Source organism: Carlito syrichta, unplaced genomic scaffold (assembly GCF_000164805.1).
Source record: "Carlito syrichta isolate Samal-C Ts95f unplaced genomic scaffold, Tarsius_syrichta-2.0.1 Scaffold120774, whole genome shotgun sequence".
Classification (NCBI taxonomy): Eukaryota; Metazoa; Chordata; class Mammalia; order Primates; family Tarsiidae; genus Carlito; species Carlito syrichta.
Genome location: NW_007064870.1, coordinates 18,430 through 21,834, shown reverse-complemented (window position 1 = coordinate 21,834; position 3,405 = coordinate 18,430). Strand labels below are relative to the sequence as shown.

The 3,405-nt window shown below is 67.0% G+C and overlaps 1 protein-coding gene across 1 annotated transcript in view; it reads right to left on the bottom strand.

The window, feature by feature from the left end:
- LOC103249554 (RNA exonuclease 1 homolog) overlaps positions 1-3,405 on the bottom strand; it is a gene marked incomplete at both ends in the record, with an annotated part of 5,708 nt that overhangs the window by 849 nt on the left and 1,454 nt on the right. The window contains 3 exons of the mRNA XM_021707609.1: positions 968-1,166; positions 2,366-2,470; positions 3,251-3,379. Of these exons, the coding sequence (XP_021563284.1) occupies positions 968-1,166; positions 2,366-2,470; positions 3,251-3,379 (433 nt within the window). The remainder of the gene's footprint in view (positions 1-967; positions 1,167-2,365; positions 2,471-3,250; positions 3,380-3,405) is intronic.

Genomic DNA, 3,405 nt, shown 5'->3' with positions numbered 1-3,405 from the left:
GGCTCGCCTGGCTCCCCTCGGGTTTCTGGGGCAGAGTGTGTGGATGGGGCCCCGCAGCACCTGGGAACCCAACCTCAACCCAGCTGGGGTCTCCCCCACAGCACCGCGACAACCCGGCCGCCTGCCACTGAGGATAAATCAGACTACCGAGTACAGAAGAGGGGCTGGGTGTCCTGGGAGCATATAGCTCAAGTATGCCCCCGCTGCTAGAGCCCTGCAGACCTGGAACATGCATCCAAAGCAGGTCCTTGGCCTAGGAGGAACAGGAAGACACCCGTGTGCCGGACAATTACCGCAGCCGGGCCCGGGAGGCAGGAGGACTTCCAGCACCCACCACTGCGGGTGGCCTTAAGCCAGCAGCAAGACTTTCCCCAGGGCTGGCTGGATAGACAAGGCCCCCAGCCCCTCCAGACACAACCTGCATGTCCAGCTCTCCAGGTGTCCCTCGCCTGGAGCAGCCTCCGGGGACGTGTCCTCCAGCTGCGGCCTCACCGGAGTCAGGACCATAAGCGTCCCGCCAGTCCTGACACTGAACGTGGCCGGATGGGGAGGAAACAGCCCATCCCAAGCACAGTGGGCTGGATCCAATCAGAGGGCATGCCTACGCCCCCCCCCCATGGAAAGCCACCCTGGCAAAGCTGGGCATGGCTTTCTGCTCCCTGGCACCTTGGGCTCAAGCCAAGGCCTGAGCTCAGACCAGGGCTGCCTGGCTGTCGGCCCCCAGAGACCCCAGGGCCTGGGTCTGAGAGGCTGAGGAAGGAGTCCAAGCACTGGGCCAGGCCCCTCTGCACCCCCTTGCCTCACCCACAGTCAGGAGTCCCCTATCCCAACTGTACAGACAGACAGACCAAGGCAGAGCACCGTGCGGTGGGGGCCGGCCCTGAACGGACACCCCCTCTCCTCCCCGCAACCAAAGCTCCCGAGACCCCCGCCCACTCGCACAGGCCACACTCAGGCGCAGACTCACCGGCAGCCAAGCGGGGGTTGGGGACGTGGGCGATCCTCTTCCTCTCACCAGGGGCCGAGATGTGCACCGAGGTGGGCTTCTCCGCCTGCAGCCCGCCGGCTGACTCCCTCTGTGCCCGCTGGGCCCGCAGGTAGCACACCTCCTGTGCTGTCGGGGGCCGGGCCAGGGGTGCTGCCGGGCGGCTCCTCGGGGGCTCCGCCTGGGTGACCGCAAGAGTCGGGGCCAGGGTCACACCTGGGCACCCAGGGCGGGCAGTCCAGGGGGGGCTGATGACGGGGCTGCAGGAGCACTGGGGTGGCCGCCTCCTGGGCCACGTCCCCAGCTGCTGGGAGCCCCGGCAGGCAGAGGCAGCGGGGGCCCTCGCTGCCATGCCGCCCTCCCGACTCCCACACCCAGGCACAGCCTCAGCCCTGACACGGGCACAGAGCGGGTGGGGCAGGCCTCGCTGAGGTGTTGGCGCACCCAAGCCCCCAACCTAATCTTCCGCAGGGAGGGGCTATGACCCAGGCAGCTGGGGCCTCTGCCTGTCCTGGGCTGACTCCCACCCCTGCACAGCACACCTGCTGGAGGCCAGATCGCCCCGGGCCACCCTTCCCTGCTCCGTGTCCCCTCCCAATACTGTGGACAACTTGAGGACAAGAAGTGGGTGGGACCCGCTTCTGCCCAGGCCCAGGCAGTGCTTAGTACAAGGGGGCTTCAAAAAGTCAGTGGAAAATGCTGATTGTGAAAAATCTGTACGTCAGTTTCACAAGTTTCCTGCACCAAAACAAACTTGAACTAGCCAGCAACACGCCTGAGCCGGACCTAGTGTGAGGTGCTAAGAATAAGCCTGATTTTTTATTTCTGTAGAGACGGGGTTTCCCTGTCTCCCAGGCTGGAATGCAGTGGCACAACTGCAGTCTCCCACTCAGGGCTCAGGCGACCCTCCCGCCTCAGCCTGGCCGAGGGCTGTGTCACGGGCGCCAGCCACCATGCCGGCCTCTTGAGTGTTCCGAGAGGCGTCGTCAGACACCTGCCTCAGAGGCCCCCTGGGCTCCCCCCTCCTCCTGTTCCGAGCCGCAGAACCCCCTGCAAAGGGCACCCACTCGTCTTCCGTGAATAACATCATGGCCTACACTGCCGTGGCCATGCTCCCAGCACCCTCTGTCCTTTCGGAATGGACCCAGCGGCTGGGCCCGTCAGCCACAAAAGGCGTCTTGACCTTGACGGAGCTTGTGTTGCAAAGCAAAGTTTGCATCTTGGACGCGCATCACTTCGTTGAACTCTGTGAAGTCCCCTCACGCCAGTCTGCCAGGCAAGCCCACCCGTGGGTGGACGAGGAGACCCTGGCTCTGCAGGGGCAGGGGCGGTGGAGGCCATGGCCCTCCCTGGCCCGCCCCTCACTCCCTGGCCCCTCACCTCTGGGCCCTGCTTGGCGAGGTGGGAGATCCTCCTCTTCTGCCCGGGGAGCAGCGTGGTCAGGCCCGCAGGCCCCTTCTCCTCGCCCTGCTGCTCCTTCAGGGGCTGAAACACACCCGTCAGCAGGGCTTCGCCTCCGTGCCCCCCTCCTAGCACCCACACACCTCACCGAGCCAGCACCCCTGGAGGTGCCCGGCCACGCCCGCGGTGAGGACGCAGAGTCTGCACCCGCCTGGGGCCGAGCCCGGCCCAGAGCCGCCTCCTGAGTTTCGCGGCTGCACACATCCCACCTGTGCCCACAGCCACCTCCCCCGCCCGGCACAGGGCAGCGTCGGCCCGGAGGGCGCCGTCCCTGGTCACGCACATGCAGCCGAGGGCAGAGCGAGCAATCCTGCCAGAGGGACTGGACGGAGCCCCAGGACAGTATGGGAGGCGAGTGCCCTCTGGCGGCCAGCGTGGGGACACAGACGCAAGAGGAGACCCAGCGGGTCAGGGCTGGACAGGGAGGACAGGCGGCAGGTGAGGGGGGGCACCGGTGGCCCGTGCCACGGCCCTGGCTGCGTGGAGACCGAGGTGGGAGGGTCGCTCGAGCCCAGGGAGCCCAGGTGGCAGTGAGCTATGACCGCAGCCTGCGCTCCGGCCTGGGCAACAAGGAGAGACCCTAAGGCGGAGCTTTTTAAAGGGCGGGGACAGAGGAGCAGGAGGGGAAGGCTAAGGGGGGAGTGACTGGAAGGGAACAGGGCAGCCGAAGGCAGGGGAGGCCCAAGAGGGCGGGCCAGCCAGTCCTCCCTGGACAGACTGCCAGGGAAGCAGGGGGCCGCCCAGGGCTCCCCCGACCTGAGGCCCCGAGCCAGCCACACCGCTCCCGCCGGGCGGTGCCCTCACCTGCCGGGCCAGCCGGCCCTTGTCCTCCGTCTTGACGCAGGTGGACTCATGGAAGATGCGCAGGCACTCCTCCATGGGGTCCGAGTCGAAGTCCACCTCCTTCTCCAGGGCCGTGTAGTCCACGGCCGCCTCCACGCGGCCCCCCGAGGAGGACG